General features: G+C 47.3%; 1 protein-coding gene across 1 annotated transcript; it reads right to left on the reverse strand.

Moving 5' to 3' along the window:
- Positions 1-10,154: 10,154 nt before the first annotated feature.
- On the reverse strand, positions 10,155-26,947 carry TNFSF15 (TNF superfamily member 15). The gene is made up of 4 exons (XM_054393229.1): positions 26,735-26,947; positions 17,069-17,120; positions 16,379-16,426; positions 10,155-10,582 (listed from the first exon to the last, which is right to left on the reverse strand). The coding sequence occupies exons 1-4, from the start codon at positions 26,945-26,947 to the stop codon at positions 10,155-10,157; spliced, it is 741 nt and encodes a 246-aa protein (XP_054249204.1).
- Between the last annotated feature and the right edge of the window lie 604 nt (positions 26,948-27,551).

Raw genomic sequence — 27,551 nt, forward strand, 5'->3', positions numbered from 1 at the left:
CTCTGACACCCAGGAACAAAATTCATTACTGTAGAAAACAGAATTGCTTTTTTTCCCTTTGGTGTTTTTACAGAAATAGCAATTTCTGGGGTTGGTCAGGTGGATCCTATTGCCAGAATGCAGAATTTAGTTAATCCACACAAAGTCTTATTTTCTGCACCATAAATGTGGTTCTGCTCCAAGCATTCTGAACTTCTGAAGAAATCTCAAAGCACTGTGAGGTTTTACTACATAATCTTTTTATTCTTCAGCAGGAAGCAGCTAAATTGGATTTTTTTTCTTTTCTCATTCTAAATCATGGTATAGCACCTTTGGGATGTGGTGGTTTGGGGAGCCAGCACCTTTGGGATGTGGTGGTTTGGGGGGCCAGCACCTTTGGGATGTGGTGGTTTGGGGGGCCAGCACCTTTGGGATGTGGTGGTTTGGGGGGCCAGCACCTTTGGGATGTGGTGGTTTGGGGGGCCAGCACCTTTGGGATGTGGTGGTTTGGGGAGCCAGCACCTTTGGGATGTGGTGGTTTGGGGGGCCAGCACCTTTGGGATGTGGTGGTTTGGGGAGCCAGCACCTTTGGGATGTGGTGGTTTGGGGAGCCAGCACCTTTGGGATGTGGTGGTTTGGGGGGCCAGCACCTTTGGGATGTGGTGGTTTGGGGGGCCAGCACCTTTGGGATGTGGTGGTTTGAGGAGCCAGCCATGGATAGGCTCACATCCCACCAGCTCCTCAAGGACTCATCCAGCCTGACTTTGAACACCTCCAGGGAGGGAGAATCCACAGCCTCCCTGGGCAGCCTGTTTCAGTGTCTCACCACCCTCACTCCATAATGAATTTCTTCCTAATCTCCAATCTCAATCTCTCCTCTGCCAGCTTCTATCCATTCACAGTCTCACAGTATATCAGAGGCTGGAAGGGACCTCAAGAGATCATCAGGTCCAACCCCCCTGCCAGAGCAGGAGCTCTTAGGGTAGTCTGCACAGGAATGCATCCAGGTGGAGTTTGAAAGTCTCCAGAGAAGGAGACTCCACAACCCCCCTGGGCAGCCTGCTCCAGGGCTCTGTCACCCTCACTGGAAAGAAGTTTCTCCTCATGCTGAGCTGAAATCTTCTATGCTCAAGTTTGAACTCATTGGTCCTTGGTTTATCACTGTGAACCACCCAAAAGAGCCTGGCCCCCTCCCCTTGACCCTCACCCCTCAGCTATTGATAGACATTGATCAGATCCCCTCTCAGTCTTCTCTTCTCCACACTAAACAGCCCCAGGGCTCTCAGTCTCTCTTCCCAGGGGAGATGCTCAAGTCCCCTAAGCATCCTCATGGCTCTCCATTGGATTCTCTCCAGCAGGTCTCTCTTGAACTGGGAAGCCCAAAACTGGACACAGGATTGCAGCTGTGGTGTCACCAGGGCAGAGTAGAGAGGTAGAAGAACTTCCCTAGCCCTGCTGGACACCTTTCTTGATGCATCCCAGGATCCCATTGGCTCTCTTGGCCACAAGGGCACATTGTTGTCCCATGGAGAACTTGCTGCCCACCAGCAAGTCCAAGGTCTTTCTCCCTCTCATCCTATCTGCCAGCTTCTCTCTATTCCCTCTCATTCTGTCACTCCAAGCCCTTGTAATAAGTCCCTCCCCAGCTCTCCTGTAGCCTCTTTAAGGTACTGGAAGGCTGCTCTAAGGTTTCTCTGCAGAGCCTTCTCTTCTCCAGGCTGAACAACCCCAACTCTCCCAACCTGTCCCTACAGGACAGAGCAGACTCCAACCACTTAGGCACAGGTGAATGTCTGCCCATCTGTAAATGTGAGCCCTTGGGGTGGGTGCTTATTAGAATAAAGAAAGAGTCAGGAACCAACATCAATCAGATAAAACAGTTTGGGGTTTTTTTGGGTTTTGTTTTGTTTTGTTTTTTGTTTTTTTGCTTTAAGACACAAAGCCCATCTCAAAGAGCTATTTATACACTTCCTCAGCACACAGCAGCAAAGCTATTTTCTAAAAGAAATAGCTGTTAAGTACACATAGATCCAAACTTTATGCCACGATTCTTACTGTTTCTCTTACATAAAATTAAGACATCTCTATGTACAGTACCAATAAATATGCAGCAAACATTTTCAGTGCCTTTTTTGGGGGAGGGAAGGACACACACACATTTTAATATGAAGCCAAAGAAAGAATCTATCTGATTTGTGCAAGAATGAGAGCATCTGGAGAGCTACTTTAGTTTGTCATTCAGAAAAACAAAACAAAAAGCAAACCCCAAACACTCCTGATTTAGGGTGCTTATTAAACCAGGTTCTAACTTCTCAAGTTCTCAGGTGATGTCTTTCATGCTGTTCCCAAGGGTTTAGCAGCAACACTTGGGAGTCAAAATTAATTTGGAACTGTCCCTGGTGACAAACTTGGCTCTGCACTTTTGAAGAGAATCCTACTTAACTTTGGAACCAGGTCTCAGAAAGAAATCAAACAGTGGAGTCCACAGCTCCTCTGAGGAGCTGTCTGGCAGATGCTGAGTGTGGTAGAAAATGTGGCCCTTGCTCAGCTGCCTGCCCATGAGCTGAAGCTGTCATAGCAGACGACCTTCCTCTGAGTGCAGATCACTTCCACTTCATCTCAGCTTATGCTGCATCCCACAGGATGCTTAAGGGGCAAAGTCTCTGTGCCCTGCCAGAGTGAACTCAAAGCTCTTTCCAAAAGCTGGATATATTAACTGTGACATAGACCTTGTCCCAAGCTTGCAGCAGGGGTTTTCATGCAAGAACAAAGCTGGTGAGTAGCTATGCTTGGACATCTTGGGATTGTTCAACTGAGAACTCATGGGTGGTGTCCTTCTCTGCAGGATGAGTTTCACGGAGCAACAACTTCATTGCATGAAAGTGAGGTTCTCCCTTCCCTCAAGATTCACCTCCATGCATGTATTTGTTGCCACTAAAACCCTGCAGGGATTCTGCTTGGGCAGTGGCTGGAAGCCTTATCCAGCTGCCTGAGAAAGGGAGTGCAGTGCAGTGATGACTTTCACTGAGCACTGCTATTACCTCCCTTGCATATAGCTAGAAAAATACTGCTGGGAGGGAAGCAGCTCCATTCTCCTCACCTTCCCTGGCTTGTGCAGGGAAATGTGCATCTCTTCCCCCACCTTGCTAGGGAAGGAACCTGGAGATGTGCTGGCACAGACAACTTGTGTCTGAAACGAAGCACAGTGCTCCTCAGGAGGGGCTTCATGTGCCAGGGTAGGGAGATGACAGAGGTGTTAAGGTGTTAAATTGTATGTGCAAAGCACAGAGTAAAATGGCAAGGAAACAAGTGGATTCTAAGCTCAAGTTGACAGGAAATAATCAAATTCTAACTTGCTTTTGCTATTTTTAGAGGTGAGGTAGCTACTGGATTTAAAAAGGAAAAAAAAAAAAAACCCACATCTTTTTGGTGCTACAGGAGAGAACAGTCTGATTCCTTCTGTCTAATTAACACTTGGCTGATCTACAGAGGCTGCTGTCAAAGCATCTCAGGTATTTGCAAGTGGATAGAAACTCCATCTGAGTTTTCAAATGAAAACCTTGAGCCAGCAGAGCCCTTGAGCAGAAACCTTTTATGCAGCCACTTCGATATGATATTCTGACTCTGAGCCAGGAAAGCCAAAGAAATGTTGGAAACACAAAATGATTTGCCCAATGGGAGAATGTTTCTCAGTTCTGCTAGTGGGGGGGGGAAGAAAAAGAATTTGCATTTTTGGCAGCAGTGGAGTTGCAGGTAACACCACCCAGGATAAGAGATGCAAACCCAGTGGGTGCTGCTATTATACTGCTATTATGCAGCAAAGCTCAAGCTAGAAGAGGGTTCAGGGTGCCTGCAGCTCTGCTGCCTTCAAGCAAGGCTTTGAACCTCCCATTGGCCAAAATTTCCTAGTTGGGTTGTGCCTGGCAGCCAGGAGCTGAGCAGTGGGAAGCTTTCCATTCCCAAGCTGCCAAGGTGCTCTTCTGTGTGGTGGCAGACAGGGCAAACCTGGCTTTTTGGTGATACTGAGGTTCCTCTGAATCCCTTGGGTGCCCAGTGAGGAGCACCAATCCCTGACTCAGCCACAGTGCAGGTCCTGATGAACTTTGCTTTCCATAGGACTAAGAAAGCAAAAAGAGGGAACCAACTGCAAACAGAAAAGGGACTGGAAAATAAAAGCTCCTCAGGTTTTGCCTTTTGAAATGCCAAGTTTCTGTAAGCCCTGGGGGAAAGTCTGAATCTGAGTTCACTCTGGTGAGGGATCTCTAACCATTCACAAACCATCATCACTCACATGTCAACACACAACAAAGCAGGTTTTTAGACATCAGCATTATCTAGTGGCACTGGCTGATGGCTCCTCAGTGTGCTCTTTGGTTAGTGTTTTTGCAAGGGGACCAGGAGCAGAAGCTGTCATGGTTAGTTAACTTAAATCTTTATTATGATAAAACTTGAAACAAGAAGCTTGGTCAGTTCTGCTGGTAAAGACACATCTTGGTGCTGAAGCACAAGACAATAATATAAAATTCTTTATAATAGCAACATTCTTTACAATAGCAAAATGCTATACTGGTGTTTAACACCCAGATCTGGGCAAAAAAAAAACCCAAACAACCCAATTCTGCACAGTTTCCAATTCTTCTAAAGAATGATTTTTTCTCCTTTCTCATCTGAAATGCCAGGCCATGCAGGAGATTAATAAACCAAAACACAACCTGGGCAGTTACACCATACAGAGATGATTTAAAAAAAAAAAATTAGATTCCTTCTAAGTTCTGAACCACCTGGGTTGAAAAATCACAGCTGAACACCTTAACCTCTTCCACTTGGTCTGTGCTGAGGTTGGGCAGAGCCTGGTAGCATCTCTTTGGAGCCGGGGTTTGCTTATCCTAACACTTACTCAGCTGTCATGTGCAAGCCTCTCTCAGCAACATTCTTTTCATCATTTGGGTTCTGCTTTGCTGACCTTCAGCTTTACACCTCAAGACCTTACACAGGTGCTGGAGAGGGACTATGTAAGGTCAGCTTGATTAGGAGGCTCACTCCTATAATGATGCAATTGAGGGTAAACACAAGCAAACCATTTCATCTGCTTCCAGTCTAAGCAAGACAGATTTTACTCCTCATTTGCACCAAGTAGGAAAGCTGAGCTGGCTTTTAAAGTGTAACCCCTTGAGCTCCACATTCAGGACTAAGCACAGTGCAAGTGTTGCTCAGATGAGTTGTGTTCCTTACAGCTGGAGTTAAATTCACCTCTGTATGGGTATGGAGAGAAAGTTATTGCTTAGTTACCAATACATAGTTCTTAAGGGGAAAGGAAGCAGAAAGTAAGTGAACCTTCTTATAAATTTGGGTTATACTTAGTGTTAGGTTTTGTGGGGGCTCAAGGAGATTAGGGAAGAAGAGAATTCTGGAGAACTAAAACATTTTGTTCAGACTGCATATTAAAGATCAAATCAAATCACTCTGTTACTTTTTTTTTTCTCCCCATGGTTTGTTTTGAAAAGTGCTTAATTTATTTTTTCCCCCCTCTAGGAAATATAAAAGTCAAAGACTGAAATCACATCTTTCCCACTCACTTAGCCTGAGCTGCCTATTTCATCCTTTTTCACCAGCGTGGATTGTCTTTTTTTGTCTTTTTTTTTCTCCTTTTCTTATAGCTGTTTTAGTTTCACATCCACCCAAAACAAAACAGATTTTTTTCAGTCTGCCCACAGACTGAAAGGTCACTGGTTCACATGACCACATTTCATCACCATCAGCTCCTGCAATCGAAAAAGCTGAGGCATGAGAGCTCTCCCATCTCCAGAAATGATTTCTCTTAAAGACAATTTTCTAGCTCAATACACACAGATTTCTGAGAGCAGGGCTGTCCTTATTTAGCTTTGGGAAAATGTGAGAATCCACAGCTTGGGTTCAGCCTCTTTGAGATATTTCCCTTTAAGCTTGACCTCTGTAAAGTGGCTTTACTCTGGCTTCATCTTATTGCCTTCTCTGGAAGAATACCTGATGTACAACAGGGGCAGCATCAACCTCTGCACACTTATTATATGTACAAAATTGTGATTAGCATTGAGAGGGGGGGAAAAAAAGGGGAGAAAGAGAAATTTCCCATGGGGTAGATGTGTGAGTTAATATGCCTGCACCACTTTAAAACAAGTAGTGCCAGGTACATGACTCTGTACCATGCTAAACGTGCTAAAAGCCTCTGTGTGTGTGAGACAAGGTGCAAAAGCTTGCTCTAAATCGACTAAAATAAATAAATAGTGCTAAAATAAATATCTATCTATATATAGAATATGGATAATGGATTCAAAAGAGTCACATCTGTGCTGGAGCTGCAGCAGGCAAGCTTGTGGCATTTGGTAGTGTAGCAGACAGCAGTGGTGTGCTTTGTGCTAGGAAAGGCTCAGTGCTGCCTCCCTGGCTTCCCAGAAGTTGTGTGGAATGCACACAGCTCCAGGAGGTTTCTGTCTGCAGATATCCCACAGGAGGCTCTGTTACTGTGTGCCAAACACTGCATTCACCCCTCCCAGGCCTCAGGCTGACCACCCTCCAGCTCAGCAGGTGGTAAGCGATGATGATGCAGGTCTGCTCTGCAAGGCTATCAGGATTGTGCTATGGCTTCAGAGGAATGCTGCATCAGCTCCTTTGCAGCAAGAAAGAGCTTTCTGTGTTTCTGTCACTGCCTCAGAGCAGCTAGAATTCCCACTCCAGTTTTCTCCAAGGATCAACCAAATTAATCATAGAATCATAGGCTGGCTCAGGTTGGAAGGGGCCTCAGAGATCATCTCCTCCAACCTCCCTGCCATGGGCAGAGACACCTCTCAGCTAGGGTTGGGATACAACACTTCCCAGAAGCTTTCCTACCTGGATGCTAAGAATCACCTGTTCTAGGCAAGTCATCACAGAACCACAATCACAGAATGGTTTAGGTTGGAAGGACCTCAGAGAACATCTACTCCAAACCCCCTGCCACGGGCAGGGACACCTCTCATTTTAAGTCTTCCCCTGGAGATCTACCACATTATTTCCTGTCCTTTACATGGTGGTGTGCTAGAGCAGCAATTTCCATGTTTTCCTGAGTTCAGATCCTATTCTGGGCACCAAACCCAAGGGATCAGAAGCTCAGAAGAACTCCCTGTGGGATGTTGAGAGAATGCTTTAGATAATCTGAGCTATGGAAATCTTGGGGTTTCCCAGAGAATAACCTGGGCTTGAACTGCCAAGAGAGCAAGGTCTCACCAGATTCTACTGTGATGTGCAGTAAGAACAGTCCTGCTGAGGAGCTGAATGACTCCTTCTGAGAAGCAATAAGACCAGGATGCATATGAAGAGATACATGAGGAGTAACTGCTCAGCCAACTGCAGCTTCTAAAGGCTGAACAGGGGGAGGAAAGGCAGGAGTAAGGACTTTAAGATGGAAGTGAATGTACCTGATAAAGTTATGAGGATGTTTTGGCCAACAGTGTGTTTGCACCTGCCAGCAGGATCATCACCTTTGTTTTCTGCCATCCTGACCTATTTTCAGATTCCTGGTGCGCTGGGGTGATTCTAAGAGAGGAGCTGCATGTCCAAACTTTGATTTGGACAAAGAGGTGTCCTTATACCTGATGGCCAAGGCTAAGAAGGCAGGAAGGTACCTGTGGGAGAAAGGGATCAGGAGGAAAGCTGAGATGTGGGTGTGGGGGAAAGGAGGGACATGTGAAAGAAAGGATGGGGAGTCAAACTGTAATGAGGTTTTGATCCAAGGATGTTCTCAAGGCCTCCTAGATGGGAAGTGCTGTGGAGCAGACCAGCATCCAATGACTAGACTCAAGGAGAATCTGGAAAAAAAGAAAGATGCCTGCTGAGGAAAGAAGGGCAGGGCAAGAGGACAATCTCCTGGCTTTTGCTGTATGTTTAATGCTCCTCTCACTGTAGATTAAAGCAGTGAAGGACTGAGGCCTGCTATAGGACCCAGAGACTGCAGAACAGGCAAGGATGGCCCCAAAGCTTTGTTTTCTAGGATGATTTACTGCATAAAAGATCTGCTGGATTTAAGAGGCATAGTCATGCATTCAGCATGAAAGGTGCTTACAGCAAGCCATGAAGAGGCAGAGATCCTGGTGCTGCCTGGATCTCCCACCTCCTACTGCTCTCCTCTCCTCCCTTCACCCTTAATTTTTCTTGGCTTTTTTCTCTGCTCTACACTTCAGCTGTCACTTTTCCTTGTCAGCTCCAAACAGATCTTTATATAACAATAAATTGTCTCCTGCTAGGAAGACACTGTGGGCAAAAGCAGCCTGATTTCACTCCTGGTTGGGCTGCAATATCACACATGGTTTTTTGTAGCTAGGCTGTCTCCACCAGAGAACTTCTCTGCCTATTTGAGATCTTTGGCTACAACCCCTCCCACCCACCCGGTGCTCTTCCCAAGCCTCAGTGCCTCCATGACCCTACCAGTGGACCCCACCATGGCTTTGAGTGGAAACCTTAAGTAGGCAAGCAAGCCTGGCTGTCCCTTCTGGCCAAGAAGTGGGAAATGCAGGCAATCCACTGAGGTGGGGCAGGAAAGAGGAGGAGTTGCAGAAAGTGAAGGCTGGTCATTGCAGAATGGATGGGGGGTAGGTGCTCAGGTGTGAGACCTCTTGGCTCTGAAGAGTGTGAAGTCTGAGCTCTATGAGAACAGGACTGGTCAGTGATGTAGTCATGGTGGGAGGAGAAGGAAAGCTGGGGAATTGCCCTGAGAGACAGTAAGGTCTCTGAAAATAACTAAGTGCAAGGTTGGAAGCTAAATGTTCCTGAGCTCCACACCTGGCTCTGGCACACTGTGATTGTTTCTTTGGACCTTTTGACCTCGTGTGGACACTACTGATTGCCAGCCTTCACCCAGGGAAAGGCTGGAGAGTCCCTTGTGCTTAGGGGACTGCTGCAGCTTTGGCAATGGTTGCAAGGGGGAGCACCAAGACAGTGCTGTCTTGGGTGGCACTCACTTTGCATTCAATATAATGGAAAGCAAAATACTGCCAAGGTTTCCACCCCAAATTTCTGTGGTTGGTTTAAAAAGGGTGGAAAATTGTGCTGCTTGCCTCTCTCTGCCTAACGTTAGGAGCTGGAAGGGAGATTCCTCTTTTGTGCTGAAGCAGAAATTGTTTGTGTGTGTTGCCTTGAAATTTTATGTGAAGGTTTGAGGCTGTTCATTGGCTTAATGAACTGTAAGCAATTTCTTGGGGGGAGGGGGGGCAAAAAAGAAATTTCAAGTAGCTTCTGCAAAACACACAACATAATTTTAATCTATTTTACAGGGATGTTGGAAGGGATTAATTAAGCAGTTAATGATTAATCTGAGCTTTGGGTTAGTGCAAAGTACTGAGCACATCTATTCACAAGGAAATGATGAAAAGTAATTACCTTCTAGAACCCAGTATCTGAAGAAGGGTCATGCAAAACTATACTGGAAGTGCTGGAGAAAGTTCAAAACACTTTTTTGGGGGGGATTGGAGTTGAAGAAGTTGTACATTGGAGGTGGAATTAGTGATATAGCCTAGCTGCAACATTCAAGATCAATATTCCTACCCACAGGTATGAACTCTTCCTCCCTAGCTTACAGTGTTTTGAAGAGCTCAGTAGCTACTTCCAAAAATATTTTTTTCCCTCCAATTTGTCTTTCCTTTTTCTCTTTTGTTGTTGTACTTTTTTTTTTTTTTTTGGTGTATTGTTTGGTTTGGTTGGTTTGATTTGGTTTGGTGATTTTTGGTTGGTTGGTTGGTTTGGTTCTGGTTGGTTGGTTGGTTTGGTTCTGGTTGGTTGGTTTGATTTGGTTTTGGTTGGTTGGTTGGTTTGGTTTTGGTTGGTTGGTTGGTTTGGTTCTGGTTGGTTGGTTGATTTGGTTTGGTTGGTTTTGGTTGGTTGGTTGGTTTGGTTCTGGTTGGTTGGTTGGTTTGGTTTTGGTTGGTTGGTTGGTTTGGTTTTGGTTGGTTGGTTGGTTTGGTTCAGGTTGGCTTTAATCCAGCCCATGGCTTTAGCTTTCCCTACCCCTTAATTTAAGGCTGCAGGGAGCTGCAGGGGTGTGACAGTACAGAAGAAGGATATAACAGCACAGAGGTTGCACCCCAATGCACACCCACAAAGGCAAGGACCAACAAAGTCACCCTAGGGCCCTGAAGGGAAGCCCCCCACCAGCTGCTGCTAGCAACCTACAACAAAAAGGCACCAAAGAAGGTTTTGTGCTCCTGAGTGTAATCCACCAGCTTGATGTCACTAACGTTGACCATTAGCTTGTCTCCTGCTTCTAAGGAGACCACAGCACCTAGATAAATTGGCTGGAACCAGCTCTTCCCATTTCCACTGAGGGTCTTGGTGCCAGACAGCAGCCGGGTGGGCTCAGGGTAGCTGTCAGTGACTTTGGTGATGATCTCAGTGACAAAATTTGGTTCATTGTAACTTTCAATGGGCCCTCGGAAAGTGACCTGAGCGTAGACATAGTAGTCCCCAGACACAGGTATCACCAGTGAGTTGCTGGAATAATTCAGGTTGTTCTTGGTAAAGGCCAAGCCTCTCTTGTCTTCCCACTGCAGGATGGGCAGGTGGCTTCCCACGGTGCTGATGACATTTTGTTTCTTCACTGGGGGAGGAAGAGAACTTGAGTTAATGTCAAAGTGGATTTTGATTCAGTGTTTGGGGAAGGAGAGTGCATGCATGGACAGGGAGGTGAACAAAATGCAGGTAAAGGAAAGCTTTGGCATTGTCTGGGAAGGCAAGCTGGGAAGGGACATTATACAAGGGCTTGTAGTGATAGGATGAGGGGGAGTGGACTTAAGCTTGAGGAGAGTGGATTTATAGTGGAGATTAGGAAGAAATTCTTTGCAGTGAGGGTGGTGAGACACTGGAACAGGTTGCCCAGGGAGGTTGTGGCTGCCCCCTCCCTGGAGATCTTCAAGGCCAACCTGGATGAGTCCTTGAGCAACCTGGACTAGTGGAAGCTGTCCTTGTCCACGGCTGGGGGATGGAACTGAATGATCTTTAAGGTTCCCTCCTACCTAAACTGTTCCACGGATCTATGGATAACAGCCATTAGGTTTATCCTGGTTGCAATGAGATTCAGAAAAGGCAATGTACTCAGTCCCCAGTGGCACCCAATTTCCCTCTTTTCTAGCAACAGATACTCCATAAGGAGCCAGGAAGGTGCTAGGAGTTGCCATTTCTCCTGTATCCTCTGAGCAGCACAACAAAACACTGCCTGCCTTTTCAGCCTGCCTGTCAGTGCTGCTCAAGTATCAAATCTTTCTGATCTTTCCCCAGCAGGCAAAGTGCATGAGGAGAGATTTCTGTGTGTGAGAACTACAGCAGAGGGATTGCGACAGCAAGCCAGGCCAAATTATTTAACCATTACAAGCACTATGAGGCTTAGAGCCAAAGAGGCCAAAGGAGAGAGCAATAAAAGAAAGTAAAAGTGCTCATAGTCTGCCTTCATCCTCTTCTACCTCTTGAGTGCCTAGGGACTGATCTCAGCCCCAGCAAAAACTAAAGTAGCATCTAGGTCACTCTGAGGTTTACAAGAGCTTGGAGTAATATCTCTCAGAGGCCAACTGGTAGCAGGCAGATCTTGTCTGAGATGGGAAGGAGCAGAAAACCCTCAGATTTTCCAGAAAATGCTCCTGGCTCTTTGCCATCTTGGGAATTTTGGGGAAAGAAATTGAAGAGAAGCTGCATATGAAATACTCTTTTCCATCTGGAATGATGCATTTGAAATCACAGTGACACTCAATCTTCAATGAGTTTTATAACTAGCAGGCATCTCAAATGAAGTACATGATTTCATAACTTCTAGAATTAGGCAACTCTTGACTTTTGCAGCTAGAATCTCCCTTTCAGGATTCACAGATTGCATTGGGTTGGAAGGAACCCTCAAAGGTCATCTTGTCCAATCCCCCTGCACTCAGCAGGGACACCTCTGACTAGGTCAGGCTGCCACAGGGCCACAACAAGTCTGATCTTGAATGTTTCCTGAGGTGTGACCTCCACCACATCCCTGGGCAACTTGTTCCAGTGTCTCACCTCTCTCATAGTAAATAAGTTCCTCCTGATGTCCAACCTAAATCCACTTGCTTCACTTTCAAACCATTGCCCCTCATCCTATCACTGCAAGCCCTTCCAAACACTCCCTCCCCAGCCTTCCTCTAGGTCCCCTCCTGAAATGTAGCTGTAAGGTCACCCCAGAGACTTTTCTCCTCAAGGCTGAACAGCCCCAACTCTTTCAGCCTGTCTTCATAGGAGAGGTGCACAAGAATGATGAAGCTCTCTCTATTGATGCTTTCAGTGTTCAAGTCAATGAATCTTTTTCTCATGCTTTCAATACCAGTCAAGATGTAAAATGCACATCCAAGTGCTCGTAAATAGAGTACAGCTCCTTTTGTGGCAGCAGGTGTACTTTGGACTCTTAATTTCTTACATTTCTGGAGCTATCTTTCCTGCAAATGTATCTATTCTGCTACGTCTTGAAGTAAATGAAACCTGCTTTTAATAAGAGAGTCCTTGCCACAGCTTCTTCAGCTGTCCCATCCACTACACATTTTTGGCATCCCTTAAATGAGAAATTTACTTCTCCTCTCCCCAGCTCCCTTTTGGTTTAGTGCCTTGCTGGAAAATCCCTGTTGCTTGGCAGATTTAGGGTACATTCTGTGGCATATTGCTGAATCTGGGGTGGGGAGGGGATCTACAATTCTTAGCCCTCACTGGTTTGAGAACCTGGTACTGAACTCTGAGGTCAAGCTCCTGGTCTCCTAATCTGAGACTGAGATGAGAGCCTCCTGCTGTAGAAAAAGCCCTTGGACAGCATGTACTGCAAAGACCCACAGCTGCAGGGTCCCTGTTGCTCAAGGTTGTGCCCTGGAAGCTTAATAACTGCCCTTAGGAGGTCATTGATTCCAACAACCAAGTGGAACCAGAAGGTCACTTTCTACCCAGATTTAATGGGATGCTTGGCTGCCTTTGCATCAGGGTAAGCATAAGCTCGAGCCTGAGAGGCTTACTGCAACATAGTTCATGCTGCTGTGTCACAGGCTGCTGACAAGAGGGAAGAGGCATTGGGCTGACCCCACAGTGCCACCAGGTTAAGTCAGAGAGGAAGTAGTGGCATGGCCTGGCACAACCTGCACCAAAGCTACATCAGTGCACAGGAGGGAGTGTGGATGGAGAAAAGTCCTGGTGAGATATTCCCATGGACCGTGCTGCTCAGAGCTTTCAACACCTGCCTGGATATGTTCCTGTGCAACCTGATCCAGGTGAACCTGTGCTAGCACAGGGATTGGAACAGATCATCTCCAGAGCTTCCTTCCAACCCCTACTGTTCCAGGATTCCATGACCCTATGATTCTTTGATCCTATGAGCCTGTGATTCTATGGTTCTGTGGTTCTGGGATTCCACGATTCTTTGAATTTATTAATTTAGGATTCTGTGATTCTTTGATTCTATGATTCTATGAGTCTATGAATTTATGATTCTTTGAATCTATGAATTTATGATTCTATGATTCTTTGATTCTATGACTCTATGATTCTTTGATTCTATGACTCTATGAATTTATGATTCTAAGATTCTGTGATTATTTGATTCTATGAATTTATGAGTCTATGATTCTTTGATTCTGTGATTCTTTGATTCTATGAATTTATGATTCTATGATTCTGTGATTCTTTGGTTCTATGAATTTATGATTCTATGATTCTATGGTTCTTTGATTCTATGAATTTATGATTCTATGATTCTGTGATTCTTTGATTCTATGAATTTACGATTCTATGATTCTTCATTAACTATAGTCACCCTGAGAGAGAAGATCCTGCTGCCAGTTTGGACAAGTTCAGAATGCTGTCTGTCTGCTAAAAAGCCCAAGGGCAAGTGGAAAAAAATCATCATCAAGGGACAGGCACCACAACATTGAGTCATTCTGCTACTTCTACCCAACTGGTGTACCCTCTTGACACTACTGTGGCTACTTCTCATTCCTCTCACCCTGCTCTCACCTTCAGAATGTGTGTGCCTAAAACTAGGCAAAGACAGAGAGAACACAGGTCTGCAAGAGATTCCTGCAAGGGAGAGTTTGTGGCCTACCACCTTCACCTTGCAAAAGGTACCTGAGGTGGGGGAATGTAACAAAGACCTGAAGAATAATTATTCTTTTTTCACTTCCTACACAGGAGTCGTGGTTTCTGAGAAGAGAAGCCCAGGATGGCAGCCAAGGAATGATTCTGCAGTGGGTTTAAAATAACAGGAAATACTTTCTGCCTGTGAGGCACCACTAGGCTTGGGAATTCATGACTGCAGGGCAGAGCATCAAAAATATGCTTGGGCTTAAAAAAAAAAAAAAAAGGTCAAAGATGAGTTCATTCAAATTAGGTTCCCTGATGGCTACGTAGCACAGCAGCCTGGGTGTAGCCTTTTTGCCCAGCAAAGGAGAAAGCTGCTCCCTTTTCTTGCTCCTTGCTAAGGCAAACAATGACTGTTTGGGGCTGTTCAGCCAGGAGGAGAGAAGGCTCCAGGAAGACTTTATAGAGACCTTCCAGTATCTGAAGGGGGCCTGCAAGAATGCTAGGGAGAGACTTTTTACAAGGGTTTGTTGTGATAGGATGAGAGGCAATGGTTTTGAGCTGGGAGAGGGGAGATTTAGACTGGAGATTAGGAAGAAATTCTTTCCAGGGAGGGTGGGGAGACACTGGGACAGGTTGCCCAGGGAGGTTGTGGATGTCTCCCACCTTGGAGGTGTTCAAGGGCAGGTTGGATCAGGGCTTGAGCAACCTGGGCTGATGGGAGGTGTCCCTGCCCAAGGCAGGGGGGTTGGAACTAGGTGATTTTTAAGGTCCCTTCCAACCCAAACAATTCTGTGGTAGAGACTGCTTGGGAAGGACAGCAAAGGAATTTTTGCAAATGGGGAGCTTGAGGAAATTTGAAGAAAAGTGTTGGGTGTTTCCCTGTGGTCACTGGACTTTTGTGGAAGGCAGGGAAGTTCCCACCAGCAGAGCTGTGCTTCAGCTGCTCCTTTGAGTCAGCTGCACTGGGAACCTCTGGGTTCCTCTGACAAGGAGTGACTCAAAGAAAACAGAGAGACTCTCACTAGCAGACATGATCCTAGTGCTCTTGTGAACTCACACTGGAGCCAGGATGTGATTTTGAACAAGAACAGGTCAGTTTTGGAGCCCTGACAACCCATGTGAGAAAGGGGATGGGAACAAGGATGTGCATTAGGAAGGAGCTCCTGGATTAGAGAAAAGGAAACTATGCTGGGAAAGAAATCAGCCCTGAAATTGGTTTAACCCCACAGGTGAATGTGTGTGAAGCCTCACAACACATCTTGCATGCTTAGAGCTACTAAAGGGCTCCCCTGAGAACAATACAGGGTGTTGAGGAAGCCTCTGCCCTGAGGTTTATTAGGTCAGGGCAGCTGGAGAGCCCTTCAACCCTCAACTCCATCCCATGGGAACCAACCATGAACCCTTTTCTTTTCCTTGGTAACATCTTTTCTTTTCTTTGAAAACATAATTGCTACGTGGCTGGAGATGGCAAGGATGGAGGAGGGCTCAAGACAATGTCCTTAGTGTGATGACAGCTACACCATCAAGGGCTCTTTCCAGGTGGTGAGATGGTGGCCTTGCAAATGCTGGCAGCTCACCCTGTGACAGTGCTTTGCAATAGCACCTTCCTCACACAAGCTAAGGGCTTGCAGGGCTTCAGCTGGATTAACTCTTCCCTCAGGGTGAGTCAGAGATGATCTCACTGAAACAAGAGGCTATCTGATGGTGTGTGTGGATCAAGTCATAGAATCACAGAATCAGTCAGGGCTGGAAGGGACCACAAGGATCATCCAGTTCCAACCCCCCTGCCATGGCCAGGGACACCTCACACTACAGCAGGCTGGCCAGAGCCTCATCCAGCCTGGCCTTAAATGCCTCCAGGGGTGGGACCTCAACCAGCTCCCTGGACAACCCATTCCAGGGTCAGACCCTTAAGAAAAATCAGAGCCCTAAAACTGGCCTTATCTGAGCTGATTTTATATTTTTTTTTCCCAATTCACTGCTCTGTGGGTGCTCACTTGGGCTCTTTCCAGTCTTTTCAAGGGGATGCAGCAGATCACTACCACAGCAGGCACCTATTTAAGTTCAGTTACAAGAGCTGCTCATTTCACTGGAGGAAGAGTAGCAAGAAGAAGAAAAGCTTCTGTCAGCTACCCTCCTTTGTGGGACAGGCTGCAGGAAATCAGTCATGGTCAACAGGGCACAGCTGAGGATTATTTCCCCCACATTTCCTGTAACCCCTGATCCGATCAGACCCACATAACCCACCAAGATCCTATCAGACCCAGCTAAACCAGCTACAGCTGCTGCAATACCCACCAGGAAGGCTTGAGTTCTGAGCAAGCATTACCTGTCAGGTGTGCTCTTGGCTTTTCTGCACTGGCAAGTGTATCTGTAACTGAGGAGAGACAAAAAAAAAAGAGAGAAAAAAAAAAAAGGTGTGTAAGAATGTTTGCTGCTACTCAAGTCACTGAGATGTGAGTGGTAATTGCTGCCCAGAGGCAGTGTGTGCAACCCTCTTCCGTTTCAGCACAGGTCTGAGTCAGGATTTATTTGCTGTGGTTGGCTGTTGACACCACTGAGGCCATCAAACCTCTCTGCCCATGACCAAGCTCACTGAGGTGTCAAGAGGGCACATTGCAGCTGTGCCTGAGATTGCTGGAGGGTGAATGGAGAGCAGGTGTGGTGTGCATGGGTGGGGTTGTGGTGTCCACAGGCTCCTGAGTCCCTGCTTTTGGATGGTCAAGGAGTTGTACCCATCTCAGAGAGCTCCTGGGGAGGTCTGTGCCTGCACTAGAAGGAGCAAGCTTGCACACCCTGGGATTAGAAATGTTCACACTTTAGCTATGACCACACTTATCTCCCTGCATCTCGACACCCAGGTTTGCCTCTGTCTGCCCTGGCTTGTCTGGCTGAGGAGTGACTTGAGTGGTGAAAGAGGAGGGGAGGGTAAGGATCAGCCAGCAGTGTGCTGCAGCTGGGATTGCAACACCTTGGCATGCAGAGGTGCTGGGCATGGGGCAGAGGCTGGCAGACTTACCAGTAGCTACTGCTCGTTGCTTCAGAAAGCGAGAGCCCCTCTCCTCTGTGACCTGCAGGAGAGAGTCACCAGCAGTTAGCTCAGGGCTCCAGGGTGCACAGGAACCACAGAGGGCTTGGTTTGCATCAGCCAGAGAACAGAACTCTGTGGATATGATATCTACAGTGATATCATCAAGTTCATCTTAGAGCTTTTGTGTAAAAGGACAAGCCCTGGCAAGGCTTTGCTTCACTGCAAGAGTTTGCTGCTGTGTGAAGCTGCCTGTGGAGCTTAAAGGCTGCTAAGGACAGGACCTGCTTCCCTGTGCTGGTTGTGTTAAACTCCAGCCTTGTTCAAAGGCTGGACAAGTCCTGGGCTTAAGTAGATGACTGGCAATTGGCCAGTGTGAATTACAGCATCATAGAAAGGTTTGGGTTGGAAGGGACCTTAAAGATCATCTAGTTCCAACCTCTCTGCCATGGGCAAGGACTTACCCATTGCTAACCCTCCTTTGGGATGGTTCCTCCAGCCAGCACTGCTGGAGCACCTCTGCTCCCTAGAGACTCTCCTGTCCCTGCATCTGTGCAGAGCACATGGAGCAAACAGAGTGATGTGAGTGACTCTTCCCTGTCTGAAGACTCAGCAGGTCTGAGGCTTTGCAGGATCACAGGTTCCTGCACAATGCCACTGAAGAGGCTAACCAAGCTACACCACCTACACCTGCTTTTCTTTCTGCAGCTGTGGTATTTCAGACAGTTGCTTAGGAATGTCTGGAATGTTAGACCACCTCCTTGGGTAGCATCCTTGGAAGATGCCAAGGAGGTGCTCAGGTCTGAGTGCAGATGGCAGAGGTGAGCTCTGCAGCTCCTTGACCAAAGGAAGGCAGAGTGATTTGTGTTTCTTTGCTTCTTACATTTTCTTCTAGAGCCAAACCCCAGCACACTCATAACACATCCTTGTGCCAACCTTATCTGCACGGCAGCAGGGCATGGCCCTGGGCTGTGCCAAGTGGTTGTGACGTTTAGGTTGAGCAGTTCAAAGGGAAGCTGCTATCTGCCTGTCACATGCCTACCAGGGCTGGTCCTTCTGAATCACACTAGGCATGGGTGGTGGCTTCTTGCCAGGTGCCTGTCCTCTTATGGCAGCACACACAACAGCACAGCTCCTGGCTGGAGGATGCTGCTGGATGCTGACTCTGGATCTGGCCTCCCTGGGGAGGGACATTCCTCACACTTCCCCCAGGGCACAGTTCATCACAGCTCTATGCCAATGGTGTGGCAGACAGTCTGGGATAAGCAGTGAGCTCAGGGTTGGCTGTCAGGGCTGCCAGGAGCCCCTGGCATACAAAGCTGTTCAGGAGCATGCTGGGCTGGTCCTGTGTTTTAAGGTCAGCTACACTAAATACACTGAATAAAATGCAACTGGTCAGCTCTGGCAGCTAAGGACTTGATGCACATTGCTTAAGAAACAGGCTGGAACAGTATTAACATGTGGGTGTTGAAGCTATCTACTGGTGGTTGGCTCAGACAACTTCAAATATTGCAGGAGAACTAGAAAAGAGATAATCTCCACTGTCCAAGGGGAAGTGAGCATGTCCCTGTACTTGTCACTGATGAGGCCACACCTGGAAAACTGGGATTAGTATTGGGCCCCTCACTATGAGGCGGTGCTGAAGTGGGTCCAGAGAATGGCAACAAAGCTGGTGAAGGGTCTGGAGAGGAGCACCTGAGGAACTGGGGTTGTTCAGTCTGGAGAAAAGGAAGCTGAGAGGAGACCTCATTGCTCTCTACAACTTCCTGAAAGGAGGCTGGAATGAGGTGGGGAGTCAGTCTCTTCTCCCAAGCAACAAGTGACAGCAAGAGGAGAGACAGCCTCAAGCTGCACCAGGGGAGGTTTAGGTTAGACATGAGGAACAAGAGTGATCAGGCATTGGAACAGGCTGCCCAGGGACATGCTAGAGTCCCCAGCCCTGGAGGTGTTCAAAAAACTTGTGGCCACGGCACTTTGGGCCATGGTTTAATGGCTATGGTGGTGTTGGGTTGACAGCTGGACTTGATCTTAGAGGTCATTTCCAATCTTATTGATTCTATGGTTGTAAAGAGAGTGTTTGTGGGAGAGGATTCAGGCTGCCTGAGTTTGGGGACTCCAGTAATCCCAAGGATACTTCAGGGTTTCACTGGCAGCAAACAAATGCTTCTGCAGAAAACCAGTTACTCCAGTTCAATGGGAAAAAAATAGAATGAAAACTTCAGGGGGGAAATAAATCACTTTTATAAGTCCCTTCCCCACGTGCACACACACACAGCCATCCAGCCCAGCCAGAGGTGCCTGCTGCTCTGCAGGAAACGTCATCTGGAAAAGGTGGTGGTGTGAAAGCTCAGTGTGTGGCTGACAGAGAGAAATGGTGCTGTGCTGTCAGGGAGATCATTTTCTTCAAGGTCCCACATGCTTGCTGCAAAGTACATAACTGTGCTTCTGATGTGCCACAAATCACAGGCAGGTTGACTTTGTCCTTCCCGTGGTGGGAAGGCACAAGGTGGGGGTGGAGGATTTCCCTCAAACACTTCCCTTTTGCTCTGGGCCAGCTGCATGTCCATTTTTACACCACTATTTATGTGCCACTTCCTCCATATTTATCAAGTGGCAGATTTTCCAACGATGCTAAGTGCTGCAATCAGCTGCAAATCTATCACAGACCTCCAGCTACTCATGGAGCTGCAGTGGGGTTGTTTACATATTTAAAGCCCAGCTTCTGCTGAAGCACTTCATATAAACTTGGAGGCTGCAATACAAACAGAGGTGATGGAAAAGTGGGGAGGATATCCAGAAGAATTCTCCTTCATTTAAAAATAGCAAAATGATTTTGACTAAAAAGTGGGAAGAAGCTCCTTATGAAGGCTTAGTTTACTTCCTTCCAAAGAAGGCCAGATGGAAACTCCTTACTGTGGCCTTCCTCTGGACCTGCTGAATCCTTGGGAGACCACAGCAATGACGCAAGGGCTGGAAGCCCTCTGCTGTGAGGTCAGGCTGACAGAGTTGTTCAGCCTGGAGAAGAGAAGGCTCCAGGGAGACCTTCTGGTGGCCTTTCAGTGCTTAAAGTGATGATCAGAAAGCTGGGGAACAGACTTTTGAGCAGGGCCAGTTGTGATAGGACAAAGGGTGATTGGTTTAAGATAAAAGAGGAAGATTCAGGCTGGAGAGAAGGAAGAAATGTTTGACACTGAGTGTGGTGAGAGCCTGTCCCAGCTTCCCAGAGAGGTGGGAGATGTCCCATCCCTGGAATCATTCCAGGTGAGGTTGTCTGGGGCTCTGAGCAACCTGCTCGAGTTGCAGATGTCCCTGCTGGCTGCAGGGGGGTTGGACTGATGACCTCTAAAAGTCTCTTCTGACCCAAACCAGTTTGTGATTCTGTGAAACTGCAAGTGCAGGACCTGTGTTCATGGATGCTAAAGGACAGTGTGAGGCAGTAGGTAGAGCTGGGTGCTGCAAGATCTGAAATGATTCTATTACTTGCCAAAGGTAGGAGATCTTTTTCCCATGTTGTTTGGTAAGGAGACAAACCTAAATCTCCTACAGAAAATATTTTAGCACTTATCAATGCTACCTAATGGCCAGGTATCTAATATTCTAATATCTAATAACTAATATTCATCCTGAACAGGCACAGATGTACACTGATGGTGCAGATGAAGGGGAGCTAAGCAGCATGAGACCACAGAAAGATCATTTACACAATTAGTGCTTTTCTCTCTTTTCCTGTCTCGTTTAGCTGTGATTCTGAAAAGTTCACAGCATGGCTTCAATTTTCCCTTGGGTTACTGGGGAGAACCTGTAAGCCACACTGAGTGGTGCTGAAAATCCCACCTTGCAACTGATTTCCACCCAACCTCCCCCAACCCCCAAGCCAGCCAGGTGATTTCCATGAAGACTGTGGTGTGCAAAACACTTCCAAATTGTTTTGATTCCCCAAGTGTCCAAAAGCCACCACTGCATTTCTAACCATATTTTGCTAAAGCCAAACAGAAGGCTTGAACATCCTCTTTTCACATGCTTTGCCTCTGACACCTCCAGGAAGAGCTGGAGATATCCAATAGAGAACAGCCTGTCCCAGCAGGCAGACAGATCCATAAGCAAAATATCCCCAGTAGCTCCATTTTTAGCACAAGAAGCTATTTTACAGGCAGGGTCTCTGCAGGTCATACATAGGGATGTGATTGTCCCCCCTCTGCTCAGCACTGGTGAGGCCACATCTCAAATACTGGGTTCAGTTTTGTGTCCCCCACTCCAAGAAGGATGCTGAGGGGCTGGAGCAGGTCCAGAGAAGGGCAACAGAGCTGGTGAAGGGCCTTCAACACAAGTCTTATGAGGAGCAGCTGAGGCAACTGGAGTTATTTAGTCTGGAGAAGAGGAGGCTGAGGGAAGATCTTATTGTCCTCTACAACTTCCTGAGAGGAGGTGGGAGTGAGGTGGGGGTTGGTACCTTCTCCTAAGGAGCAAGTGACAGGACAAGAGGAAATGGCCTCAAGTTCTACCAAGGGAGGTTCAGGTTGGATATTAGGAAAAAAAAATCTTCACAGAAAGGGTTATCAAGCATTGGAACAGGCTGTCCAGGGAGGTGGTGGAGTCACCATCCCAGGAGGTATCTAAAAGCTGTGTGGTTGTGTGGATGTGGTGCTGAGGAATGTCATTTATTGGTAGCAGCTTAGCAGCAGGGGTGGGATTGTGAGCTCTGAGCAAGCAGTTGCACTTGGTGACCTCAAAGGTCTCTCCCAAACTCAGCAGTTCTATGGTTCTATGATTCATACACCCTCAGTTTTTCCAGCTCCAAGAGATGCTGCATGGCCTGAGCTGGGCATTTTGGGTAGAGGCTTGTCCTGTGCTAATGAAAAGTGGCCTCAATGGGAGTGTTTCATCTGGGCTACAGTGGCCAGCAGGTACCCAGGGCATGTGCTCTCTGGCTTCTTTGCCCATCAAGCATCACTGGCCAGTCAGCAATTTTACTGCTGTTGGCTTTTGGAAGGGGAATCCCACACACATGGACCTAGGTGCAATGCTCCCTGCTCCTCCTCAGGCATTTCTTTCCCCACAGATCAGGAAGCCATTTCAGGTTCTCTTTCCCATTTGGGCTATTAGGGCTTCCAGCTCTGCATGTCTACAGGTTCTAGCAGTCCTTTCCAAAGCTTTGTTGCTTAGCTATCTGGTTTCATCCTTGTTGGACAGGATCCAGGTGGAGCTGCTGGGACTTTGAAGTCTGTCCTGTACTGCAGCAGCTCCCTTCCCCGTTGCTAGGCTGACAGCAAAGGTTCATGTGCAAACCTTTGCATAGGTTTTGGGATTTCCCTTTATGATGCTTGGCATCCTGCCATGCCAAGGACACCACCACAAATATAAGCCCAAGCACCAGTGTCTGCAGTACCCAAGACTATCTGATGGTCTGCTGTATTGGGCTAGTTGAGCAGGTTGCTAAGGTAGCCAGAGATGCTCTATTGGCTGCTCTGCTGTTCCCTAGGTAGATTTACACACTCAAATTGAAACTTGGCTTCCTTTTTGGGAAGGATGCACAGCAATTCTAGCCCACCACAGAACCACAGAATGATAGGAGTTGGAAGGGACCTCTGGAGATCACTGAGTCCCATCTTGCTGCCAGCATAGCTTTATCCAGAGCAGGCTGCACAAGACAGCATCCAGGGGGCTTTAAATGACTCCTGAGACGGAGACTCCACAACCTCTTTAGGCAACCTGTGCCAGTGCTCTGCCACCCTCAAAGTAAAGAAGTTCCTCATCATGATTAGATGGAATGTCCTATGCTCCAGTTTGTGCCCACTACCTCATCCTGTCACTGGGCACCATGGCAAAAAGCCTGACCCCATCCTCCTGACACACACCCTTTTAGAAAGGAGGCTGGAATGAGGTGGGGAGTCAGTCTCTTCTCCCAAGCAACAAGTGACAGCAAGAGGAGAGACAGCCTCAAGCTGCACCAGGGGAGGTTTAGGTTAGACATGAGGAACAAGAGTGATCAGGCATTGGAACAGGCTGCCCAGGGACATGCTAGAGTCCCCAGCCCTGGAGGTGTTCAAAAAACTTGTGGCCATGGCACTTTGGGCCATAGTTTAGCGGCCATGGTGGTGTTGGGTTGACAGCTGGACTTGATCTTAGAGGTCATTTCCAATCTTGCTGATTCTATGGTTGTAAAGAGAGTGTTTGTGGGAGAGGATTTGGGCTGCCTGGGTTTGGGGACTCCAGTAATCCCAAGGATACTTCAGGGTTTCACTGGCAGCAAACAAATGCTTCTGCAGAAAACCATGGTTTCTAAAAGAGTTACTCCAGTTCAATGGGAAAAAAATAGAATGAAAACTTCAGGGGGAAAAAAAAAAAAAAATCTCTTTTTTAAGTCCCTTCCCCACGTGTGCACACACACAGACATCCAGCCCAGCCAGAGGTGCCTGTACCATGGCAAAAAGCCTCACCCCATCCTCCTGACACATACCCTTTTAGGATCTCCCTTCAGTCTTCTCTTCTCCAGGCTGAAAAGTGCCATGCCCCTCAGACAGATGTTCCAGTACACTAATCCTCCTCCCAAAGGCTACTACTAGAGCTTTTTATAGACTTCCTGATAATAACATGAGCTGGTTTATTGTTTAAAGAACCCTATTTCCTCAGCTCACTCTGTCTTGAAGCATAAAAGAAAATGTTTTCTGTTTCCAAAAGGGAAGCAGCGTAGGAAGCCTGGAAAGCATCCAGGGAAACCATCACCAGACCTGAAGTATCCATGCAAGACACATTATACCATGAGAGAGAGAGAACTGGTGGCTCCTAGGTATTGCTGTAATGACATAGCTTGCCCTGCTTTATCCTGAAAGGGACACTTCCAGAGGAAAAAGTGAGTTTGTATCCCTTAGGAGGCAGAAGGTGACACTGTGTGCACCCACACAAAAGCGGAGATGAATAAACTGCCTCACCCCACAGGCGAATCAAAGAGGCACACCCCTCCTGCACAAACTTTCCCAGGCTCCCTTTCTCCTCCTCCTTGCTCCAGGAAGGCCAGACTCAGGAATTTACTACATGTGCTTCTCAATTGCTCAGCTGTGGAGTCTCTCCCTCCTCCCAGGACTGTGCCCAGTGAATGGGGAGTTGATAATCTGGCATGCGTGGGCTGAACTGTGTCCTGGGACAAGAAGACTCCTTCCGTGGACTCACTGCTCCAAGGACCAGCAAGTGAATATGCATCTGGTGCAAACACTGGTCTGCCAGCTTTCTCCCAGTACACCCAGGACATCTGCACCCCAAAACCACAGAGAGCTCTGGCACGTGTCTTGTCCCAACCTACTCCTAGGGCAATCAATGGGGCACACGAGGAATGCATCCTTTAGGAATCCAGTTCTACCATTTCAAAAGCAGAAAGAAATGCAAAAAGACATATTCCCAAGAGACCTTTTTGCCCAGATGTGTTCCCATGGAGAGAAGCAGCCTACAGCCATGCCAAGCCACAGCACTTGGCACCTGGGCTCAGAGTATGACATGGCTCTTTGGGAAATTAACCAAAAGCCACACAAGCAGACAACTCCTCCTATCCATACTCTGGTGCTGGACAATATTGGCCATAAAGTCACTAGCAGGGTGAATGAGTTCAGAAGGGTCAGGATCCAGCTGAACTGTGGCTGGGCACTCCACCCACTGGGCTTGGCACAAAGGCAGCAGGGCAGGCAGCCAACCCCAATGATATTTGTCTTCCTCACTGGGACTTGCAGAGTCTCTAAATCATCTGATCTCCTCGTTACATCATTGTGGGAATACTACAAGCTAATAATTAATTCCATGCGTGTGCATGGCCATACACACTGGTGTAAGCCAGGCTAGAGCAATTCTCTTGGCTTCTGTTGTGCTTTTCCTCTTACAAAGCCAAACTCACTCACCAAAATACTTTTCTTTGCTCGCTCTGCCAACAGAGTCAAGAGCCAGGAACACATGAACCCACTCAATCAGGCTAAGATTTTATCATTATTCCACTCTAAGATCATTTCAAGAATTAAACTGCTCTGCTCTGTACCACCTCACAGGACACAAACAAAGAGCAATGCAGCTGAAACTGTCCAAAGAGTCTCTTCACTCCAAGTACATCCACTCCAGCTGGTCTAAACAGCAGCAACAGGCTCAGTGCAGGAATGTGCTCTCAGATGCTGGCAGATTTATCAGGCTGAGGTACTGGAGCAGGGCTGCTGCAGCTCTTTTTAGCTGTGCACAAAAGTCTGATCACCAGAGAAAGCAAAGATGCTGCACCCAGAAGCCAGCATCTCTTGGGTGTAAGGTACTGGCTGTGCAGACTTGAGGTCAGCCAAGGGCTAGGAAGTCTGTGCAGCTGGGAGCACACAAGCACAGCCCAGGGCACAGCTGTCATCTGCAGCCTAAACATCCGTAGGCTAAACGTGTGCAGGGTTAGGAATCTGCCTTTGAGGCCACTAATAACACTGCTTTATTCTGCAACTCTTAACTCAGAGTATAACACAGAGGCTAATTAGTTGGGGGATTTCGGACTTGGAACTAAAATCCAGAGCTTAAATCCTAAGACCTCATTTCAGACCTGAAGGTACAATTCAAGTCTTAAACAGTAAGCCCTAATTTCACACCTGAAGCTAAAATTCAGACCTTAAATCCTAAAACCTAATTTCAGACCTGAAGGTACAATTCAAGTCTTAAACAGTAAGCCCTAATTTCACACCTGAAGCTAAAATTCAGACCTTAAATCCTAAGACCCAAGTTCAGACCTGAAGATACAATTCAAGCCTTAAATCCTGCATGAATCCTTCTAGCATGGGGGGAGTCCTGCTGAATTCATAGACTGCCATGGAAGAAGGCACTTGTGTGCAAGCTGGCGTGAGAAGGATTGAGGTGACAGAAGAGCAGAGGAAGCAGCCACACCAGCAAGTTTGTGTTGCTGGGAGCAAAGTGAGATTAGCTCTTTGTCAAAGGAGAAGAGATGAAAAGATCCTTGGACCTAGAGAAAGTTTTGATGGACAGTAAAAGACTGGGAGGCAAAATTTAGGGTCAGACTCCTTAACTTACTCAAATCACATCTTTGCAGGAGTTTGCACGACAGCTGTGGCTGTCTGCCTAGTGAGGGATGATGAACACTGATCCACTGACAGCAGCAGCCTGGTCAGCAGATCTTTGCTGCAATAGGAGACTGGAAGGGGAAGTCTCAGAGCTAAACCGAAAGAAGGGATGAAAACGAGACAAAGTGCCAAACTGTGGCTGAAATCAGTGCAGACACACTGGTTTCCAGAAACCAGAAAGTTTAAAATATTTCCTGCAGCTTGTCAAGAAAAGTTTAAAAGTTGTGCCTTTTAACTGTGACATTAATGAAATCAAGTCAAGAGGAAGAGAAACCGTTAGTTAAAAAAGACCAAACAATACTAAGAGTTACCACAGGCAGATTTGCTCTGTTTAAGGGAGAAGGAATCTAACAGTGAGTGTCTTGTGTTCCCTTAAACATAAGAAACTCACAGACAGTTAAAAAAAAACAAAAACAAAAACAAAACAAAAAAACCAAACCAAACCAAACAAAAAAAAAAAAACAAAAAAAAAAAACAAAAAAAACCAACGAGCCAACCAAACCCAACCCTGGAGATGGGGGACGCGGTGTGGCCTCCTTGCAGCGTGGCGGGACAGAAATCTGTCATCATCTCTTACCTGGTCAAGGCAGGAGCTGGGAGCTCGGAGGTTTCCAACCAGCAGGTAGGCAGTGGGTAGCATGAGGAGCAGCACGGAGAGCAGGCAGAGCAGCACCGCGCACCGGATCCTCCTCAGATCCTCCCTGAAGTGCATCCTGGAAGTTAGGCTGAGCACAGGAGCTGCCTCCTCCACTATTACCTCGGCCGAGCCGACCACGCCGGCGCTTGCCATGTGAGCTGCTGCTGCTCCTGGATGGGCAGTGAGAAACACCACAATCTCCTCTGATGTCTGTCCTGCATGGAGACCCCCATTAAATAAGAGCTGGTCCGAGTGTGGGAAGGCACCGACATACACACACCCTCCCTCCCAAGGAATGCACCGCCTACAATAGAAACCTAGCTCGGGAAAAGGAGCACGGCGGCTCCCCGGGCTCCCCGAGGTGCCTGCTGCATGCCTCTCTCTGCCTGTTTTTTCCCCTCGCTTTGCAGAAGGAAGCTAGGAAAGTCCCAGTGGGTGGAACCAGGATAAAGTCTGCTGCTGGGCTGGATGAGGTTGAAAGCTTTTCCTCATGGTACAGGGAATATGAAACCAATGGGAGTGAAAGTGAGAAGCAGGGGGAGAGCGAGAGCGAGCTGCAGAGGCAAGCGGGTGTCCCGGAGCTCAGCAGTTTCAGCGCAGCCCTGGCAGAAAGTGGAAGAGTCTTTTAGGGAAGGTGAGAGTACTGCAAGTGACCCCAAGGAGGGGTCTGGTGCTCTCAAATGTTGCTTCATTCCTACCTTTTAGCAGAACTTGCAGCGGGTTGCAGGTTACTGGATGTACCTTTTGCACCAAATAG

The sequence above is a fragment of the Indicator indicator genome, chromosome 28, assembly GCF_027791375.1.
Source record: "Indicator indicator isolate 239-I01 chromosome 28, UM_Iind_1.1, whole genome shotgun sequence".
Lineage (NCBI taxonomy): Eukaryota > Metazoa > Chordata > Aves > Piciformes > Indicatoridae > Indicator > Indicator indicator.